The following is a 20,678-nucleotide window of genomic DNA, read 5'->3' on the forward strand; positions in this document are numbered from 1 at the left end:
CTCGGAACAGAGCAGCCGCCGGCCCTGCGGGGCTCCAGCAAGGCCAGGGACCGGACGGGAGGGGGGTGAAAAGCTTAGGAAACCGGCCGGAAGTTTGCTCAGGAAGCAGAGAGAGCCCCGGACCCTCCCCGTCATTCTCCGCAGATGACCCATCTGTCCCCCGGCCCGCAGGAGACGGAGGACGTGTTGAGCGCAGCTGGACGGTGGGAGCGAGGGGCAAGGAAAGCCTCCACGCGACACGGGAGACCCCAGCCCGTCCCCGCCCCTGCCGCCAGGCCTGTGCCCCGAGCGAGAAATCTGAGAGTCCTTCTCTGGAGCCTTCTTCCCGAGTGAAGAAGACGCTCCGAGGCCGGCCAACGGAGAGGCCCGCTTGCCGCGGCCCACGCCCCACGCGCACCCAGTGGCTTCCCAGCGGCTCAGGTTCCGGGGACAGGCAACTGTCCCCAAATATCCGAAATCCTCCATCTCATGGAACCAGACAGGGCTGTGCTGACGAAATTATTCGGGCAGAGAAAGACAGACATCATATGACCTCACCCGTATGAGGACTTTAAGAGACAAAACAGGTGAACCGAAGGGAAGCCAGAATAACATAAAAATAGGAAGGGGGACAAAACAGAAAAGACTCTTAAATACAGAGGACAAACAGAGGGCTGCTGGAGGGGCTGTGGGAGGGGCGATGGGCTAAATGGGGGAGGGCGCATTAGGGAATCTCCTCCTGAAATCACTGGCGCACCACATGCTAACTAACTTGGATGTAAATTAAACATAAAATAATATTGATAATAATTTAAAACATAAGTGAAAGTCTCCATCACAAAAAGCAGACACCAGCGTGAACGAACGTTGAGGCGCAGAGGAAGAGCGAGAACACAGAAGCTAAAGACAACTGCCGCCACCCTTGGGCCAAAAACGGGAGCTTCAACGCAGAGCACAGAGGCCGAGGAAGGGTCTGGAAAATCCCTGCTCTGCTGAACACTTTGAACTTCGAGGACGGGCGGAAGGCGGTGGGGGGAGGGGGCGCGGAGAGAAAAGTCAGTCTCTGAGAACGAGACAATGGGAGCACAAACACACAGAAGTCCAGAGACTCTGTTCGGAGGGTCCGATGCTCAGTTAGCAAAGGCTCTAGAAAGAGACTGTGCGTGCCGGGGAGGGGGCAGGGCCGTCTCGGGAGACTCCGAGCACACGTCCCCGACTCAAGGACACGAGGTTTCGGGAAGGCGCTGCAGCAGCACGGAGGAGAGAAGCATCCGACAGGAGACAGAAGACGCTGGCCTCCTCCCCAGGCGATGTGGCCACGAGGGCACAGAGACGCCGTGGCCTCCAGCCCCGGTGACAGTCACCTGCATCTCGGAACTGCACTTGGACACAGATTGCATCACGAGACCGAAATAAAGTCATTCTCAGGTTTGCATAGTCTCAACAAAATGTACCTCCCAGCATATTTCCTCTGGACGTTTTCAAAGTGGGGAATAAAGCTAAGAAAGCAGAGGGTATACGCTGCAAGAGAGGGGACTCCTGAAGGTGATGTCAAAGGAAAGTTCAAGAACATGCCCTGTGCCTGGCCCAGAGAGAGAGACGAGCCCCTGCGAGCAGGAGACGGAGAGCTTCTGGGGGCACACAGCTCCGATGTGCCTTCTGGAAGGCAGGGCGTAGGGGGATCAGCACGAGGGTGTCAGCCACGGCCCCACGAGCACTCGGCCAGGGGACTCAGCAATGCAGCGGTTCGCTCGGGCAGAAGCAAACACGTGACCCAGAAAAGTGCTGTGATCACAGTTACACACTCAGCTCGGCACAGACCCGTATTTACACAGTCAGGGTAACATTAACACCGAGCAGGGGTGTGGCCACAAGGCCAAACACACAGGGAAGATGGGGGAAAGCCAGAGCGAGCAGGGGCCCCTGCCACGACAGCGAGCCCAAAGCAGGTGTGGAAGGGGTGACTTAGTGTTTAGAAACGGGGAGGAAGACAGCAGAAGGAACGACTGTAAGATCAGGAAGCAGGTGCCTGACACGAGAGGTGGGAACAGCGGGCGGGAAAGGCGGCGGTTTGCTCCAAGCCGCTCAGCACCCTTGACGCTGAGCTGGGCACGCAGCTCGATATCAACTTGATTTTTATATCAAAGCAAAGTGAGTTAGAGAGTAGAATGGAGGCAAAAAACCTTGTCACAGGCCAACCAATAGCAAAACCCTAAAATATACAAATAACGATCGTACAAATAGACTCTCCCAGGAAAGGAGAGGAGATCAATGAAATCCCCTGGTTACTTCTCTTTTCTCAAAAAAATGTTTTTAGGGGCGCCTGGGTGGCTCAGTCGGCAGGGTGTCAGACTTCGGCTCAGGTCATGATCTCACGGTTCATGAGTTCGAGCCCTGCGGCGGGCTCTGTGCTCACAGCTCAGAGCCTGGAGCCTGCTTCGGATTCTGTGTCTCCCTCTCTCTGCCCCTCCCCTGTTCACTCTCTATGTGTCTCTCAAAAATAAATTTTAAAAATGTTAGGGGCGCCTGGGTGGCTCAGTCGGTTGGGTGTCGGACTTCGGCTCAGGTCGTGATCTCGCGGTCTGTGAGTTCGAGCCCTGCGTCGGGCTCTGTGCTGACAGCTCGGAGTCTGGACCTGCTTCGGATTCCGTGTCTCCCTCTCTCTCTGCCCCTCCCCCACTCACACTCTGTCTCTCAAAAACAAATAAATGTTAAAAAATTAAAAAAAAAAAACACTTTTAGAAGTATAAACACCTTTCCATAGAGACGCCCTACGAAGAGGGCAAATCCCACCTCCTGACGGGCACTAAGTCAGAATGCGGCCCATGGTGGCGGACTCTCTCCTGGGGGAGTGTGGCCGTGTTAAAATCCCCCGTGTGTGCACCCGAGACCCAGACAGACACCGGGCAGGACGGGGCGCAGGGGGCAGCACGGGGGCGAGCGTTACGAGGGCTCAGCCGTGACGGCCACCGCACTGCCGCTGAGATTCACCTGGGGGTCATACTGGCCAGAGCAACCACATGAGCCGTGACAGTGACCGAACGAGCCGTGACAGTTTCCGACACAAGAACAGACCCCGTCATCGGTAAGTTGTCACCCTGATTATCTGCAGCCCAGAAAGAACCAGCCCCACCCCCAAAAAAGGAAAAAGAAAGAAAAGAGCCCAGAGCAGCCCAAATAGCTACAAAAAGAAAATCGTATGCACCACCTCATCCAAAGCACCTGCACCCAAGCCCTCGGTCAATCTGGTCACTCTTCTGTCAGAAACCCGGGCAGCCCGTGTCTCTGGCCTCCCAGCCCTGCTGACCTAGAAGCCATACATGGAGGAGGGGGACGGGGAGGGGACAGGCGCACGGTGGGCTGCAGGGCCACGAGGACCGGAACAGAAACAGCTCACAGGCAGCAAGAAAGGGGGCTGCGTTCGCCAGCCCGCCTCATGGGGCTGGGGGCAGGCGAGAGTCTGTGTGAGAAGGGGTTGCGCTGAAACACACATTTGCTAGTTAAACTAGTCCTCTGTGTGTCTAAGAAAATTCAGTTAAGCAGCAACTTCCTTCTTAAGCATCAGGACAAATAAACCTCTACTCCAGAAGGAAGGCAGCGGACTCTAAGGTGTCTTTCTCTGAGAGCGGTTCACGCTGGCACTGGGACGCGCTCTGCCGACCAGGTGCCGCCCGTGTTCACGGCTGTGGCACATGGGGAGCTCCAGGGACAGCGGGCTGGATGGGGAGCCCAGGGACAATGCTGCTGGGGTCTAGCTCCTCCTCTACCCCTCGCGGGCCCAGATGACAAGGCCCCCAAGCCCAGCCCAGCTCAGCTCTGCCCGTGAAGCGAGAGGCGGCAAGTCCCGGATGGGCCGGGCCAGCCCCCGCCGCCCAGGCCCTCTCGAATCTGCTACCTGATTAAGGGAAACACGAACGTGTCCAAGGCTGGGCTGCCAGCTGTCAGTAAGGCTGCAGGAAACATCCGTGCTTCCAGGAAACAACGAATCTACGTTCTTAGTGTGAGCTGCTAACAGAAACGTGGTCTTTCTGATTTAAACCGAGCTGCGTGTAAATGACAAGACTGTACGTGTGTGTGTGTGTGTGTGTGTGTGTGTGTGTGTGTGTCTCCACAACTTAAAGGGGGCGGGCAGTCCACCAAGTTCAGCCTCCCCTACCACAAAGGCACGGAGGGTGTAGGTCGACTGCAAGGTCACAGCGCGGAACAGCATTTCCACCTGCTGCTTCTGCCCCTGAGGCGGCCTCCTGTGCTCTCGAAGCTGGTGTTCCCCAGGAGGCGGGGGGCCAAGTGGGGGGCGGTGCCTCACTGGGCGCCTTGGAGCGGGGGAGGGGCAGCCCCGGCTCAGCTCTCCCCTCCGGTGGGTGGGCGGATGTGAAGCGCGCACCCCGGCCACCCCACCGGCCACCCCACCGGCCACCGGCCACCGGAGGGCGAGCCTGAAGCGGTGCTCTGGCCCATCAGGTGCTCAGCAGGAAGGCCTCCGCAGGGTCTGAAAGACCTGCCTGCTGGGTCAGCTGTGGACCTCCACGGGGGTGGGAAGAGTGCGTCTACACTGCCTCAAGTCTCCGGATCCAGAGGCAACTACACCACCCGATGCTAAACTGGACAACGGGGTTGCTTCGCGGAAGGGGTTATGGAGGACCTTTCTGCCGCTTCTTCGGACTTTCTGGACTCTGCAACTTTCTTACGGTAAAGGAAACGGGGAGTAAAACAAGAAACGGGGCTGACACTGAGCTGAACTGGGGACCGGCACGGTCTTCAGGCAGAGGAACACCCACGCCTGGCTCTCCCGTGCCCGCACGGCCCCGCTCGCCCCCAAGCCCTCCCCCCGGAATGGCACACGCACCTGGGAGTTCTGGATCCTGATGGTGCCGGGCGACAGGGCTTGTGTCACCACCTGGCCTTGAGGAGTGACAACCGTGACAGGCTGATACACCGTGCCACCTCAGGAAGGAAGAGATCAAAACGCTCTTGAGTCTCAGTGATATAAAACCACATTCTCAATACACTCAACGTACATCACGAAAGGAAAACAAATCTGTGGTGTGACGAGGTTTTTAAGCCATGTCGAACGATCAATACCCCGCTGGCGGACTTGTCACCATAAACTATTAAAACGACCGTCCCGGATGAGCCGCGCCCCGGGAGGGGGGCGGGGGGTGGGGCACCGGGCAAGGGGCAGCGAGGCGTCCCATCGCCACGGCGCTGTCAGCCGCTGTCAGCCGGGGCGGATGCTGCAATTCCCTTTCTTTTGCTCCATTTCCCCCACAACCAGCACATGTGAAAGGACTTGGCCAAGGGGGCGAAGGAGTTTTCATCACAGTATTTTGTTGCTCGAACGTGCTTTCATCCTCCTTTGGAAGCTTCCCTTCGCACTATCCTGCGAGGGTTTCTCCCCGCCCTGCGCGCCCCGACTCCGTCCTCACGATGGCTTTGTATCTGCGATGCTGGAGACGCGCCAGGGACCTGCAGACTCTGTCCCCTCCCCGTGAAGAATTCTGCCGTGCAAGTAACACCAAGGCTGAGAGGGAGTTTTGTTTGTTTGTCAAACATTAAGGGCACGACTTAAGGTTTCCCAGATGCTGCCAAGAGTACAATTAAAAACTAGGTTATCTGCAAATCACAACTCAGTTTTTGCTATATATTTTCAACTCCCATATAAAACCCTTCTTCCCCGAAGTTTTTGGTAGGGACGCACAAGTTGCATAAAATATCTGTTACTGAGAATGAAAACAAGAGACGGGCCTTCAATTCTAAGGGGTCTAGTTTTGCCACCCCTGTCTCAGGAACTGGCATTAATCAGCAATTGCACTGACGGGCTTCTCCGTTCTCATATAAAGGACTTTTGCACAAAAGCTCAAGGAAAGAGTGTCCTTTTCTCTGTCAGCATACCTGCCACTGTTGCCATGGTGACGTTCCCCTGCTGCAGCGCGGATGCGGGCACCACGATTCCTTGGGGGCTGAGGGTGCCTGAGATGGCACTCTGAATCTGCTGTGAGTCAAAAACACACGGTGAGCAGTGAGCGGAAACACAAAAGCCACGTTTAAAACTTTAAACCAAGTGGCATGGTGCCACCACCAGAGAAGGCCAGGTGCTCGGGACAGAGACGCAGAGGACAAGCCTTCCGGAAGGCGCGCCTTCCTTATCTGCAAACCAAGAGACCCCAGACTGAACCGCTATTAAATACGACCGTCAGCACCGAGATTCCAGCTTCGACCTGGCTCCCAAACGGTCATCTTTCGTCTCATCATATTAGACTCGCCTCGAAGCCCTGGAGGCGTGACGAGGAAGGCCGGGAGGACCTAAGGTCATCGCACAGCCTTCCCACTCCGTTGGCTCACTCTAGAGCTTTCCAAGAACCAGAGTCCCCCTATAAAGGACGCCACAGGCTCAGGAGGCTCCACGTGGTGCCAGAGAGTCACCTGCGGCCGCGGCCAGCTCTGTCCCCTCACCAGAGCACGGAGCACATCGGCTCCCCCCCCACTCTCCCCGCCCCCCCCTCGGGTGTTCAGGTCCGTAGAGTGCTAGGTCTGGGCCTGGTCTGCAGCCGGTTGCACAGAAAGAGCGTAAGACCACATCGAGATCCCAGCCATCCCAAGTCAGGTACAAATGGGCTGTGACGGCTGGGGCAGGTGGCCGGGAAGGGGGCTCTGTGCCGGGCGTCTAGGCACAGGGTCTGGCACGCCACCGGCACGCAGGTATTTGAGCAATTAGATGGCATCGGTGCGAAAACCCGAAGACGATTACTCTGCAGGCTGCCGCACCGATCCGAGTGCGTGTCCGAGCTTTGGTAGGGACACACAGCATCTGCCACATGAACTTGGTTAGAATAAAAATTAATTCATCCTAGAAGAAGAGGGACAAAATGAAACCAAAGCAAGCAGAAAGAAGGGAGTAATAAAGATCAAAGCAGAAATCGATGAAACTGAAAATAGAAAAACAACAGAGAACAACCAATGGAAAAAAGAGCCGGTTCCCTGAAAAGATCAAAATACTGACAAACCTGCTAAGACAGGAAAAAAGAGAGGTGACAAGTTGCCAGCACCAGGAAGGGGACGGGGGTGGGGGGGGTGGGGGTGGGGGGCGCCACAGGCCCTGCAGACGCCGACGGCAGGAGGGGCTCTGGCGACAACTGGGCACACACACATGTGACGTCTAGACAGAAGCCAACACGAAACACACCATCCCAACAGCCCGGTAACTGTTACGGACGCGGAATTTGTAGCTCGAAAACTCAAAAAAGAAACCTCCAGGTCCAAGTACCGTCACTGGAGAATTCTATCAAACACGTAACGAAGAATTCACACCAATTCTACATAATCACTTCCAGAGAACAGAAAAGGAGGGAATACTCTTCATCTCATTTTGTAAAGTCGTATTATTCTGATACGAAACCTTGGCAAAGACTGTAACAAAAAAGAAACCACAATCAGTATGGACACGCAAACGTCTCACAACATACAGCAAACGGAATTCGGGAACCTATATAAAAAGAATTAATGTGCTGCGACCAAGTGGTATTTAGTCCAGGAATGTGAGGCTTGTTTGATATTCGAAAAATCAAGTAACGTGATCTACCTCCATGTTAACAGAAGAAAGGAGGAAAATCACATAATCACATAAATTCATGCAGGGAAAGCATTTGAAAAAATTCAACATAATAAAAAAAAAACTCTCCGGAAAAAAAAAAAAAACAACAGGAATAGAGGGGAAGTTCCTCAACTTGATGAAAAGCATCAAGAAAAAACCTTCCAGTAAAATTATAATTAACAGTGAAAGGCGAGGGCACCTGAGTGGCTCAGTCGGTTGAGTGTCCGACTTCAGCTCAGGTCATGATCTCATGGTTCGTGGGTTCAAGGCCCACATCAGGCTCTGTGCTGACAGCTCAGAGCCAGAGCCTGGAGCCTGCTTCAGAGTCTGTGTCTCCCTCTCTCTCTGCCCCTCCCTCACCCGCACTCTGTCTCTCAAAAATGAATAAATGTTAAAAAAAAAAAAAAAATTAAAAAAAAACACCAAACATTGGAAGGCAGAATGCTTTCCCCCTAAGACTGGGAACAGGGCAGGACGTCCACTCCCACCAACTGTATTCGAGATAGCACTGGATGTTCTAGACAATGCAGCAAGGTAAGACAAGGAAATAAAAAGCATACAGATCAAGAAGGAAGGAACGGACTATTCCTATCTGCAGATGATTCAACTTAACAAGTAGGAAATCCTAAGGAATCTCTGAGAAGGACCTCCTAGAACTAACAAGTGAGTTCCGCAAGGTCGCAGGATACGAGTCAGACACACAAAAATCAACTGTGTTTCTAAATACTGGCCGGGACACTGAAGTCGAAGCTAGAATGCCATCTATGACTGCTCAAAAAAATACTCAGGTGTAATTCTAAAAACACACGTGTAGGACTTATAAGGCAAACTTACAAAACGCTGATGAAAAAATCACAGAAGAGTAAATAAATGGAGAGACATATCATGTCTGCGGACCAGAAGAGCCAACACAGGAAAGATGTCGATTCGCCCCGAAACGATACACGGGCTTATTGCCATTCCTGTCAAAATCTCAGTAACGTTGTTTTGTAGATACAGACAAGATCACTTCAAAATTTACACGGAGAGGAACTAGAATAACTGAAACCATTTTGAGAAAGAAGAATAAAGTGGGACGATACAGTCTACCCAGATCTGAGACTTACTAAATAGCTCCAGGAACCACGGCTACACGGTGGGAATACATCCAGCAGCGTGACAACAGAGGGGACAGAAACAGACACAAACAGACCGACATTGTGACAGTGTCACAAAAGCAACTCAATGGAGGAACTTCCAGAAGCAGCCTCCACCTAAACCCTCACGCTTCGTACAAGAGTTAACTCAAGATGGGTCGTGGACCCAAATGTGAAACACACAACTTGCAGAAAAAGGACTGGAGAAAATCTTGGGGCTCCAGGGCTCGGCAGAGTTCTCAGACTTACCACCAAAAGCACAGCTCATCAAAGGAAGAGCTGATATGTGGGACTTGATCAAAATTTAAAACGTTTGTTCTGCAAAAGACCCTGTGAAGAGGATGAAAAGATCAGCCACGGACTTGGGAGAAAATATTTACAAACCACACAGCCAATAAGAGACTCGTATCTAGAATACTCTCAAAATAACAGTTAAAAAAAATCTAGAAAACGGGCAGAAGACACGAACAGACGTTCTACCAGAGAGGATCTCCAGATGGCAACTAAGCCCACGGAAAGATGTCGGCGCCGTCAGCCACCAGGGAAGTGCAGGTTACAAGCACACGGACCACCGCCTGCCGCCAGAACGGCTCAAGGGCACCAGTGCTTCCTGTGGGTGGACCTTGAGGCCACTATGCTCCGCAAAATACGCCAAACACAGAAGACAACTACTGTAGGATTCCCCTTACATCAGGTACCCAGACGAATCAGATTCATAGACACAGAAAGTAGAAAGGTGGGAGCCAGGGACTGCGGAGGGGAGAAGGGGGACTTAGTAGTTAACAGGGACAGGCTTTCAGTTTGAGAACGTGGGAAGTTCTGGAGACGGAGGGCGGGGACGGTGCCGCGACAGTGTGGACGTGCTTCAGCCACGGACCTGTGCACGTAAAAACGGTTAAGATGAGGGGCACCTGGGGGGCTCAGCCGGTTGAGGGCCGACTTCGGCTCAGGTCGTGAGCTCGCGGTTCACGAGTTCGAGCCCCGCGTCGGGCTCTGTGCTGACAGCTCGGAGCCTGGAGCCTGGAGCCTGCTTGGGATTCTGCGTCTCCCTCTCTCTCTCTGCCCCTCCCCCACTCATACTCTGTCTCTGTCTCAAAAATAAATTAAAACGTTAAAACAAATTTTTAAATGGTTAACATGGTACATTTATGACACGTGTACCTTACCACACTTTTAAGAAATAATGAACAAAAGACATATTTTAAAAAAGAAGGAAAGAAGTGAACGGTACTCTATCCCCCAGAAGGATGGGATCCAGGGCACGGTACACAGACCGAGGCCTCACTTCAGTGGCTGCGTGATGTCCGGAGGGACTGTCTTTCGGGCTTGAGGGAATTCACTGCCAGCCCAGGCCAGGCTCAGAGATCTAGAAACCTCTCTGGGCAGGACGGCCGTAGACGGCCCAGACGTTCTGAAAGGGCTGTCGGTCTCCGGACTGACGGCGACGAGCAGCCGTCCCCTTGCGGACAGGACGGTAACCGAGGAGCAGAGCGGGGCCCAAACATATGTAAATACCTGGGACTGGACGGGGGAGTACGGGCTTCCAGGCTCCCCGCTCAGGAGGGTCTCACTGTTCATTTTCGTCTTTAGACAAGCAATATAGCGACTGCAGAAGTCTTTGCAGAGCTCGTTAACCTTTTCCAGCTCAAGAAGATGAATGCGCAAAACCTGGATTGCTTTCACCATCTAGAAGCAGAGACAACGAAGGCTCTCAGACAAGCAGGCAGGAGCACAGCGGCCCGTTGGTGCCACCAGCACGGGACCGCTCGCTGACTGGCCCGAGCCGCGTCACCACAACCGTCTGCACCGCTGGGGACACAAGGGGAGTGACGTCAGAAATCAGGCCAAACAGTAAGTCACCCCAGCGCCGCTGACCTTTCGTACTTCGGCTGCATCCGGTGTGTGGGGACCCAGATGGTCCCAGGGCCGCCCTCGGGGAGTCGCTGCAGCGGGAGACAGCAGGGCCTCGGCCTGGCCCCACGGCCGACCCGCATCACAACCAGCGAGGTGCTTACCTCCCGCTTCTTCGTCTGCAAATGGGGAGGAGTCCGTGCCCACCGCATAGGCAGCTCTTCATTTGGACAAAAGTCCAGTTAACCGACTCTGCCCTTTACGGATTGTGCTTTCGGTGTCGAGCCCGAGAACTCCCCGCCCAGTGCCAGATGCGGGCTTTTACGATTTTCCCAAAAGTTTTACAGTGACTATGTCAAGTCACTAAGTTCTGGAGTCACCTGCCCCACAGCGGTAGATAGCGGTCTCGGATAGAAACCACCACTTGCCGTGAATCCACAACCCGGACCCAGCCCCTCCCCCTGTGACCTGGGTGGCAGCGATTCACATGTATTTGTGGACCGAGAGTGACCACGAACCAAACTCTGCCAGGCCCTGTGCTCGAACACCGGTCAGGAGAGCCCGGGGCCACTCTGGCTGTACCCGCGGCCCACGCACTGATGGCTGTATGACAGAGATTCAGAGGCGGAGAGAGCTTCTGAGTCTCACCCCAAGAGGGCGGGTGCTGCTAGTCCCATTTCAAAGATGAGGAGACTTACTCAAGGTCGGACAACTCATTACAAAATCCACTAGGCAGTGAGGGCTGAATGTATAATGAGAACCTTAAAGAGCAACAAAGATCCGGGCAATTTATTCAGGGAAAAGTTTTCTAAAGATGCTTTTCTGCTGCTAAGGGCCCTGACTAGGGCTCGGGGCTGGGAGTCAGCGTGCTCTAAGGAAACCCGGTGAAGGAGCAGGCCCCCGGCCACAGGCTAACGGTTCTCCACCAGCACAGACAGGCCCCGCTCCCTTCGGGTCCGGCACTGACGTTCACTCCAACAAAGTGTCCGCTCCCTTGAGAAAGCACACACAACCCTGAACCTTGGGGCCGGAGCTGGAAGGAGGGCGCCAAGGTGAGACCAACTGGCTTCGAGCAGAAAGGCCGAGGGAAGCAGCGGGGAGCCTGGGAGCCCTTTGGTAAGCCTGCCTCGCTCCGTTCACGGGCCTCCCCGAGCGCACGTACAGCCCTGCCTCCCGCCACAAATACCAGCCTCAAGACTGAGCATGAGGTCTGTCTGTCTCGGAGAAGAAAGTCGTGTGTCCGTGACCAGGGAGAGGCCAAGAACTGAAGCGGGGCCCAGACATGCTGCCCGAGCAGCCCGGCGCGTGAGCACGCCGACTCCGGCGGACGTTACAAACGTTGAGGAGAGAAGTGGATCCCCGGCCCCTTGCGATGCAGGCTCAGGTCCTCTCCTTGGGTTCTTACATAAGGTCACTGGAGAAGCTGGACGACGTGGGGACACTGAGGTCACACATACAGGAAGCGATTTCTCGAACTGTGTGATGCTCCCCTTTAGCAGAACTACGTTCTAAAGTTCTAATTGGAAGCTTAACATTTATTGGTCAGATTTGAAACTGGGAAGCAAGAAGACGTAAGAATAAAACGTTTCTTTTACTTACTAAATTGTCGGTTTCCGGGTCTTCACAAAAGAAGGGTTTTCCTTCTTTCTCTTGCTTTCTTACAAAATTTTCAATATCTACATCAAAACTGGCAGAGGTCGTGCCTTCTGAGCCCTGGGTAGATTGTTCGCATTTTTCGAACAACAAAGCTAGTAGTGGAAATAGTGGATGCCTGGGGGGAGAAAAGTTTTAAACGTATGTTCCACATTTTCAGGAGAATATTTTAGTATGTACGTATGCACTGGCTTATATAACAGCGTGGCTGAGAGACAGTTTCTGTACGAAACAACATCCACTCTAAAGTGGACAATTCAGTGGTGTTTACTATACTCACCACCAAGGCAATTTTACAACATTCTCATCGTCCCCCAAGAAACCCTATTGCCATTAGCAGCCACTCTCTGTTTTCCCCCAAACCCCAGTCCCAAGCCGCTGCTAATCTACTGTCTGTCTCTACGGATTTGTCAGTTCTGGACATTTCGTATAAAAAGAATCATGGATGGGAAAGCAAGCTGGTGCAGCCACTCTGGAAAACAGTGTGGAGGTTCCTCAAAAAACTAAAAACAGAACTACCCTACGACCCAGCAATTGCACTACTAGGCATTTATCCCCGGGATACAGGTGTGCTGTTTCAAAGGGACACAGGCACCCCCATGTATAGCAGCACTATTGACAATAGCCAAAGGATGGAAAGAGCCCAAATGTCCATCAAGGGATGAACGGATAAAGAAGATGTGGTATATATACACAATGGAGTATTACTCGGCAATCAAAAAAGAATGAAATCTTGTCATTTGCAACTATGTTGATGGAACTGGAGGGTATTATGCTAAGCGAAATTAGAGAAAGACAAAAATCATATGACTTCACTCCTATGAGGACCTTTAAGAGACAAAACAGATGAACATAAGGGAAGGGAAGCAAAAATAATACAAAAACAGGGAGGGGGACAAAACAGAAGAGACTCATAAATATGGAGAACAAACTGAGGGTTGATGGAGGGGTTGTGGGAGGGGGGATGGGCTAGATGGGGAAGGGGCTTAAGGAATCTACTCCTGAAATTATTGCTGCACTATATGCTAGCTAATTTGGATGTAAACTTTAAAAAATAAAAAATTAAATAAACAGATAGATAGATAGATAAAAGGAATCACAGGATACGTGCCCTTTGGTCTCTAGCCTCCTACACTTAGCGACACCGTTTTCAAGGACCATCAGTGCTGTACCGCGTATCGGTACGTCATTCCTTTTTATGGCTGCATGATACTCCACTGTGTGGAGAGACCAGTTCTACAGTTGCAAGTTTTACCCTGAGATCTATGCTCCATCTTGAGTCAACTTCTGTATAAAACGTGAGATGAGGTCGAGGGTCTTCTTCCAGCAGGTGAACGTCTGACTGTTCCAACACCGTTTGTTGGAGAGGCTACCTCCACTCCACCAAACTGTGTTGGCACCTTTGCAAAGGTCACATAAATCATGTTTTTGCACACCTACTTCTGGACTATCCGTGACGCTGATCCTAGCCCTTCACCAGCATCATGACATCGTCATTACCCTAACACCCGAGTCAGCCTTGAAGCCCGACTGTAGTCTTCCTCTTCAACACTGTCTTAGCTGGTCTAGTTCCTTCACCTGCCATGTCAAATTTAGAACTGGCTTATCTATATGTACAAAAATATCCCGCTGAGACCTTAATCGCAATTGTGCTAAACCTGCAGATGGATTTCAGGGGAAATGACGTCTGTGCTGTGCTGACTCTTGCAATCCATGAACATGGTATGCCCCACCACCTAGGTTCTCTCTGATTGCTTGCGTCAGCATTTACAGTTTTCAGCATCAAGTGTCTGTGTTTTGTTAGATTTACACCTGTTTTGGTGCTCTTGTAAATGGTATTGTCTTTCTAATTTCCGTTTCCAATTGTATATTACCGGTATAGAAATAGGATCTGTTTCTGTGTGTTGCCCTTGTAACCTGTGACCTTATTAAACTCAGTTCTGGGAATTTTTTGGTGGAGTCTTTGGGATTTTTGATGTAGACGATCGTGTGGTTGGTGCACAAAGCCAGTTTTATCTCTTCCTTTCTAAGCTGGATGCCTTTTCTTCCTTTTTCTTGCCTTACTGCACTGGCTATGACTTCCATTACAGTACTGAACAGGGGGAGGCCAAGTGGACATCTCTGCCTTATTCCCAATCTTACAGAAAACAGTCTTTGGCCACTAAACATAATGAGAACTATAGATTTTTGGAGGTTGCCCTTCATCAGGTTAGGAAAGTTTCCCTCTATTACCACTTTGCTGACAGCTCTTAACCATAATTAGCTGTTGACTTTTCTGTGTCAACCGATACGAGCGTGTTGTGGGTCTCACTGGTTGAACTTTGACTAGTGAATCAGTCTTGAGTTCCTGGGATAAACTCTACTTGGTCACTGCAGGTTACTCTTTTTATATGTCACTGAATTTGATTTGTTAATACTGGATTAACTATTTTTACGTGTAAGTTCGTGAGGCACACTGGTGTGTACTTTTCCTTTCTGTATTGTCTTTGGCTTTAGTATCACAGTGATGCTCAATTCATAAGCTGAGTTGGAAAGCCTCCCCTCTTCCTTTTTCTGGAAGAGACTGTGTAGACTTGCTGTTTTTTTCTTCTTTATTTTTGGTAGGATTCCCCAGTAGAATTGTCTGGGCTCGAAGATTTCTTCTTGCAGGGTTGACTAAAATATAGATTTAGATTCCAAAACTTTTTTTTTTAAGGTAGTAGGAATAACATCTTAATTCGAGAAACTGCTCACCCTAGTGGTTATCACACCATACCTAATGCTCTGCCTAGCATATTCCATTTAACAAGTTTCTCTGCTCCTCTTACCCCTACTAAAACCCACGCGCATCACATCTCATCGCTACCTATAAATGGCCTGCTTGTCTGCGTCCATTGGTGTCTGGGAGCCCGCCGGGGGAGGGCTCACTCCTTCCACATCCGGTTCAGAGCAGTTGGGATCTTGCTCCGTTTTTAACTCTGTTACTACTTGCATCTGTGAAAGGAGGAGGAGAGTTTTTGTTACTAAACACAAAGTAAACTGCTACTAAGTATTCTCTTCTCAAGCAGAAACAAGGGGACTGGTAAAGTGGGAGACAGTTGGATGGCTGGCCAGAATCCATCAAAATTACCACCAACAAAACTCCTTTGAGTCTGATACGTTTTGCAAATGGCTAAAACAACGGTTGAGTTTCCAAATCATCTTGAAAACTGATGGCTGATATCTGTGAACTGTGTGCGATTTTCAAAAAATATGCCACCTCCAGAGCGCCGAGGGGATTAAGTCACCTTACTGTGTGTGTCTCTTCCTGCCCTAAACCCTCACACTGAGCAACGTCACAGCTTGAGAGGTAGAAACAAACAGTCCAAAGTCTTCCTATCTTGTCACGAAAACAAACGTAGTCATGGCAGGGCTGAAACTCTCCCCTTATCTATTCTTAAATTTCAGGAATACATCATCTATAAACATTTTGAAAAAAAAGTCACTGTATTTAGAAAGTAAAGACTGGCGGTGTTTAAAGAAATAGCGTCTAGGTATTATCATTTAAATTGCTTTAAACTAAGGGGCGCCTGGGTGGCTCAACTGTTTGAGCCTCCAACTTTGGCTCAGGTCGTGATCCCACGGTTCGTGAGTTCGAGCCCCGCGTCGGGCTCTGTGCTGACGGCTCGGAGCCTGGAGCCTGCTTCGGATTCTGTGTCTCCTTCTCTCTCTGCCCCTCCCCGCTTGCACTGTCTCTTTCTGTCTCTCAAAAGTAAATAAATAAATGTAAATTGCTTTAAACTAGCTATTTTGGTTTGTAACTTAGGTGAAAAGTCTTTAAATCCTTAAACATAAAGAATTCAGTTTACAGAAAAAAAATTCCAACTTGCTGGGGGGCTCTGGGGGGCTCGGTCAGTTAAGCATCCGACTCTTGCTTTCGGCTCAGGTCATGGTCTCAGTTGTTAGATGGAGTCCCAAGCCCAACTCTGTGCTGACAGCACGGAGCCTGCTTAGGATTCTCTCCGTCTCTCTCCCTCTCTGCTCCTCCCGTCTCCCCCCCGACCCCGTCTCCCCCCAACCCCGTCTCCCCACCCCCGCCACCCCACACCATGCACTCACTTGCTCTCAAAATAAATATTTTAAAAAACTTAAAAAAAAAAAAACTAAATTGTTGCAGCAAACTTGTAATTATCCAGGAGCAGATTACCAGTGCCCTCAGCTGCTTCAGGACCGGAACCCACCTGCCCTGCCGCCAGCTGCCATGACTCTGCGCCCCGGGGAAGCAGCTGGTGGGGGCACTCGGGGAAGGGGCTCGTCCCCAGGCAGGGAGAGAGCCTGCTCCCTGCCATGCGACCCCCCTGACAGCTGGGGGTAGTCGCCCGCCCGCCCGGCGAGGGAGCCCCTGTCCTGCGGTGCAGGCTCTAGTCTGTCAGCCCAGATGTGCAGGGAGACCCGTGTCCCACTGCCTTCAGATGGCGCAGAGCGCCTGGGAAATTGTTTCTCTCTTGAAAACACGAAGCGCTAAAGCAACTAACAAGCCCAATCGAACACAACCTTTCTGGAGGGAAATCCGACAGTATTATAAACAAGCATCAAAAGATGTATTTCAGGTCTTTGGGTTTGTTTGTTTCTTTCTTTAATGGTCGTGAAGGAAGGGAAAGCTCGCTGTCCAAGTGTGGAGGGGAGGCAGAGCCACACTGTGGGACAGTCAACGCGTAACATAACGTTCACGAGTTTTGCGTGTCGTGGGAAAGAGCTTGGCTGTTAAAAGTGAGGCTCTGTCCCTCCCCGTGCCTGGCACTGCACAGGAAACGACCCCATCAGGGCACCAGGACACCCGCCTGCCCTGCGGGGGGAGGGGACTCGGAACAGGATCTGCCAGCAGGTGATCAGTGCCACAAAGGAGAAGGCTTTGGTGGGAGCAGGCTGGGGGGGGGGGGGGGCCGGGCGGGCAGGGGAGTCTTCCCAGGAAGGATTTGTGCAAAGATCTGCCAGACAGGAAGGCACTGGCCCCCCTGCTGCTTGAGGAAGAGCCAGGGCCAGGCCCAGGGCCACAGGGCAGGGATGCGTGGGAAAGAGGGGCCCCCCCCCCCCCCGGGCAGCGTTCAGCACAGGGAGAGTAAGGGACAACCTCAGCTTGGTGTTTTAGAAACAAAATCACTTGGAAACATCGCGGGGCTTCCGGATGCAGAGAGCAGGCTGAAAGGGACCCCCCAACTCAATTCCTGTAAGAAGCTCAGACCCTGAGACATTTTTCAAAAGCCCACAAAAACCAAGTCTGTGCCACAGGAACCAAGCCAGGAAGGGCAGGAGACCGGCCGCCAAGGAGAGACACGAGGGAGGCCGCCTCAGATCCTGGGCGCCCACCTGGAGCCTCACTGAGGCGGGGCTGTGACCTCATCTGGGGGAGGCCACCGAGCCTGATCAGTTGGTCGGGCCCACTAAGTAGGATCTTCAAGTAGGGAGAAAAGAGAGCCTCTGGGCATCCCCGCACCGCCTCCTGAGCGCAGGAAGCAGGGGCAAAGGCAGGCTGGGAGGCCTTCGCTGCACGGAGCTCCAGGGCTCGAGGGAGACGGGGGTGGCCCCCACCCCCACCATCAGCAGAGGCCCCCACCCCCTCCTCCCGAGCGCTTCGGGGCACACAACACAAAACCCGGCCTTCCCGCAGCTGCAGCTGCGGAGGCAAGCCAAGGCCACGGACAGTGGGAGGGCGGTCAGGACACCACCCACACGGTGTCAGAGACAGCCGTCCGGGCACAGCCGTGCGACGTGAGCAGATGGCACGGCATCCGCGCTGCACCGTCCATCGGGACGGTGCCCTCTGCCGCCCACACCACGCCTCCCGCTGAGCTCAGCAACCTGGGGCCCGGCTTTTGGCAACGGCACCCCGCTTTTCTTTGAAGGCAGCGAGCCTCGCTAACACAGACGCTAACAGGGCACGTCCCCGAGAAACCGTGACTTGGGGACTCAAAAGCACTGGCGGCCTGGTGTCCCCGGGGGAAGCGATGCGAACGGTTCCACGGCTGGCCTCTCCGGGCAGCAACACGTACGAAGCGCAGGGTGCACTTGACATTGGACCTGCAGCTCGATGGAACCGAACTGTAACTAACGGAGAAAGCAGAATAAAGCCCCAGCGCTCACTTGTTGCCCGTCTTGGTAGCTGTCTATGCTTAGTGTCTGTGTAGCCATCATGGTTAATGGGCTTTATAGGAAAACATCAAATCATCTTGAGTCAAAAGCAAATGGCATCTGGGGAAACAAAAGCAGAAAAGCGTCAGTTAGTAACTGCAGAGCACTCTGGGCCCCCCCTTCCACGGCACCCGGGTACTTCTCAAAAACACGTACTTGCGCACGGAGAGGGAAACCCCACCCTGGCGTTGCCGTGAGCCGACCCCCCTCAGCACCACCCCACTCACTTAGCGGTCACGTGTTTGTACTTGCCCCGGGCCCGGACTGGCTTTCAGGTTTTAGCCACCTGGGTTCATTCATCCACTCAGCCAACAAGCATCTAGTAACCGTCTACACCCGCAGGACAGCGCTGTGGGCCCTGGGGCACCACAGCGAGTCGGTGAGGCTCGGCTTTCCTGGGGCAGCCAAGGCCGCAGGGGTGTGGGGCGGTGGGCGGGGGGGGGGGGGGGGGGGCGGTGGCCACAAATACAGGGAATGTCAGAGAGCACACGTGCAGCGGGGGGCAGGATGCAGGGCCAGCTCTCCCAGCCGGGTGACGGGGCGCCCTTCTGGCCACGCGCCCCGGACACAGAGCCCAGCGACCGGGGGTCCGGAGACCGGACCTCAGACGGGAGCGGTGGAGGGCACTCCCCTCACACAGGTGTGATACACAGGTGGAAAGACGGTTCATTTACTTGAGGACAACGCAAAGTGACTCGCTACAGTGGCGGGGGTGGGGGTGGGGGGCTAGGAGCACCTGCACTGTGGCATGGGAACCGGTAACGTCCTGGGGCGGCCAGAGAGGCTCCGACAGCCCAGGCCGTGCGGACAAGGTCACGAGGTCAAGGGCAGTCATTCCGCTTGCTCTGCCCTGGCTCGGCCACCGAAGGTCACCGGGGGAAGCGACGCTCTGGGAGACTGTGCTCACTGGAAAAAATCCAGTCGAAGACCAGCAAGCCGGGGGCGGAGTGAGAAGCGCGTCCCGAGGCCCAGCCAGAAGGAGCAGGGTGTCCAGCCCACGGCCTGCCCCGGGGGAGGCTCTCCTGGGGGGCCGGGCTACCCCGAGGAGCCCGAGTAACAGGGCCTCCCCCCTGCCCAGGGAGCCGGCATGAGGTGGGGGGCTCACGACGTGACCTCATGAAAAGCCAAGGGGCAAACGAGGTTACCCTCCTTCCTTCAGCAAAGGCTCCTGTCTCAAGCCCTGTCCTGTGCACTGGCGGAGCGTGGGTCCGGGGCAGACAGGCACAAACCGGTCACCGTGCACACAGGTTCGGGTAGGGGAGCCGGGGGGGATGGGCACACAAAGCAGTCACCGTGCACACAGGTCGTGGGGGAGAAGGGGGAAGGCACAAAGCAGTCACCGTGCACACGGGCGTCAGGAGGCGACGCGGTGAGGGCGACCAGGCAGGGACACGGAATACTTGGGGCAGGACCGCTGCAAGTGCCCGTGGGAGACACCCAGAGGCAGGGGGACGGGAAGGAGCCGGGTGGTGTGTCTGGAGGACAGCTAGCGTGGCTGGGCAGCGTGACAAAGGAGAAGGGGAAGGCAAGGGAGCGGGAGGCACAGGACCAGGTCCCACACACCCTCGTGGGTCACAGTCCCCCGCGTCAGGGGGACAGGGACCCACGGGAAGGTCTGAGCAGCAGGGTGACGACACAGGGGCACAAGGACAGGTGTGCAGCCACAGACAGGCTGGGGGCCGTGGGGATGCCCACCTGAGCAACTGGCCGAGCAGGGCCACATGTCCCGGACTCAGCAGTTGGATCAGAGCAGGTTCTGTGGCCTGGGAGGAGAGAGCAAGAGTCGGGACATTTTAGGTTTGAGACGCTGCTCCTACAGGTTCTCAATAAATGAGTCTGTGCCAGAAACGCAGACTTGGTGGGGCGCCTGGGGGGCTCAGTCGGTTGAGCCTCTGACTTCGGCTCAGGTCATGATCTCACGGTCTGTGAGTTCGAGCCCCACGTCGGGCTCCGTGCTGACGGCTCGGAGCCTGGAGCCTGCTTCCGATTCTGTGTCTCCCTCTCTCTCTGCCCTTCCCCCGCTCATGCTCTGTCTCTCTCTCTCTCTCTCTCAGAAATAAACATTAAAAAAAAGAAAAAAAAAAAAGAAATGCAGACTTAGTGACCATCAAGCATGGCTGGTGCATGTAGGGGCTGAACAGCGTCCTCCAGGAGATGGCCAAATCCCAGCCCCTGGGCCCTGCGAATGGGACCTTCTCTACGAAATAGGGTCCTTATGTGTGGAATTATGTGAAGGATCTTGAGATGAGATCATCCCAGATTTAGGGGAGCCCTAAATCCAGTGACTGGTGTCCTTTAAGGGTGGGAGTGGGGAGAGCAAG

At 53.6% G+C, this 20,678-nt stretch overlaps 1 protein-coding gene across 2 annotated transcripts in view; it reads right to left on the reverse strand.

The window, feature by feature from the left end:
• PKNOX1 (PBX/knotted 1 homeobox 1) overlaps window positions 1-20,392 on the reverse strand; it is a 31,596-nt gene extending 11,204 nt beyond the window's left edge. Inside the window, exons 1-7 of one of the 2 annotated variants that reach the window (XM_049627789.1) lie at window positions 20,053-20,392; window positions 18,310-18,417; window positions 15,056-15,183; window positions 12,157-12,328; window positions 10,222-10,392; window positions 5,872-5,968; window positions 4,826-4,923 (exon numbers count right to left, since the gene is read on the reverse strand). In XM_049627789.1, coding sequence (XP_049483746.1) covers window positions 4,826-4,923; window positions 5,872-5,968; window positions 10,222-10,392; window positions 12,157-12,328; window positions 15,056-15,183; window positions 18,310-18,360 — 717 coding nt within the window. In that variant the 5' untranslated portion in view covers window positions 18,361-18,417; window positions 20,053-20,392. Of the gene's footprint in view, window positions 1-4,825; window positions 4,924-5,871; window positions 5,972-10,221; window positions 10,393-12,156; window positions 12,329-15,055; window positions 15,184-18,309; window positions 18,418-20,052 lie in introns of both variants that reach the window. The other variant, XM_049627788.1, reaches the window with a different exon arrangement.
• Between the last annotated feature and the right edge of the window lie 286 nt (window positions 20,393-20,678).

Source organism: Panthera uncia, chromosome C2 (genome assembly GCF_023721935.1).
Source record: "Panthera uncia isolate 11264 chromosome C2, Puncia_PCG_1.0, whole genome shotgun sequence".
NCBI lineage: Eukaryota > Metazoa > Chordata > Mammalia > Carnivora > Felidae > Panthera > Panthera uncia.